The 1,083-nt window shown below is 56.6% G+C and overlaps 1 protein-coding gene across 1 annotated transcript; it reads right to left on the bottom strand.

The window, feature by feature from the left end:
• Positions 1 to 213: 213 nt before the first annotated feature.
• PPTG_11960 (hypothetical protein) lies at positions 214 to 827 on the bottom strand (the record flags this gene model as incomplete). The annotated part of the gene is made up of 2 exons (XM_008908132.1): positions 214 to 274; positions 325 to 827. The coding sequence occupies 2 exons, from the start codon at positions 825 to 827 to the stop codon at positions 214 to 216; spliced, it is 564 nt and encodes a 187-aa protein (XP_008906380.1).
• Positions 828 to 1,083: the final 256 nt, after the last annotated feature.

The following is a 1,083-nucleotide window of genomic DNA, read 5'->3' as shown; positions in this document are numbered from 1 at the left end:
ACACTATACTGAGCACCAGTGTCAAGCTTGATGGTCTTCTTTTCTCCCTGTATCGTAACCAGCACCGTCGGTAAAAGATCTATGGTCGGCGCTTGCACTGCCCGTAATTTGCCCAAGCGACAGCGCATCGCTGCTTCTTCGACCCATACAACCCCAGTACTGTCATACGTACTCCCGCTGCGATAAACGTATGAACGATGCACCTTCTTCCGGCTAACTTGTGTTACTACCGTAGTCGCCTGAGGCTGTCGGTGTTTCACCCCGCTGACTTCCGCTTCTGTGAGAAGACTTGCCCTTCCGCAGCTCCTTCGGTGATCGTTATACCGATAGTACCCTCCTCCTGGATACTGCTCTTGTCGACTACGAGCCATCAGCGCGCGTAATTCCTTCGCTTTCGCCTTCCTTTTCCGTTTCTCCGCCCGGCGTCGCGCCCGTGAAGCTTGCAATTCTTCTCCGCCCGGAACACTGCTACTGGGTTCGTCTTCGCTCGGAGCTGTCCGATCCTTCCTCGGTTGATCATCCCCCGGGTGGAAACTCAATGGCAGATCCAGAGTTTGTTCCGGTTGTTGGTACTCCTCCGCGTTTCCGCCGGCGCTATCCTCAATGTGGTCCATTCGTCGCCGATCCAGTCGCCGTAGTGCCCGCCGTCGTGCTCGCTCTTGTCGCTGTTCCCTTCGTCGACTCCATTGGTCACGCTCGCCCTCTTCCTTGATGTTCTTCAGCCGTCGTTGTGCTCGTGACTGCAGGACCAACGCTTGTGCTTCGTCTCGTCGCTGAGCTTCCTCGCACATAACTGCGAAGACCCCGCCATCCCCAGGCATGAGCATCTCGGTTTCAGCGGAAAGGTCCCGTCACTCGAAAGTCCTCCGGTGCTGTCCCATCGTCCTTCTTCGCTTCCTTCACTTTCAACAGATCTCCTGTGGTTGACGATGACGCCACCGTCACTGGAGCCTCTCCCTCTGTGTCATCCCTGTAAGCAGGTTTGTCCGCATCCGGTTGGGTTCTGTCCCCGTCGGGGAAGGTCGTGGCTGGCCCCTCAGCTACTCTAGTACTCTCATTGACCCCAGTGTCGAATGTGTACCC

This window comes from Phytophthora parasitica (genome assembly GCF_000247585.1).
Source record: "Phytophthora parasitica INRA-310 unplaced genomic scaffold supercont2.29, whole genome shotgun sequence".
Taxonomy (NCBI): Eukaryota; Oomycota; class Peronosporomycetes; order Peronosporales; family Peronosporaceae; genus Phytophthora; species Phytophthora nicotianae.
The sequence above is the reverse complement of the archived record's forward strand: the minus strand, read 5'-3'. Positions and strand labels throughout refer to the sequence as shown.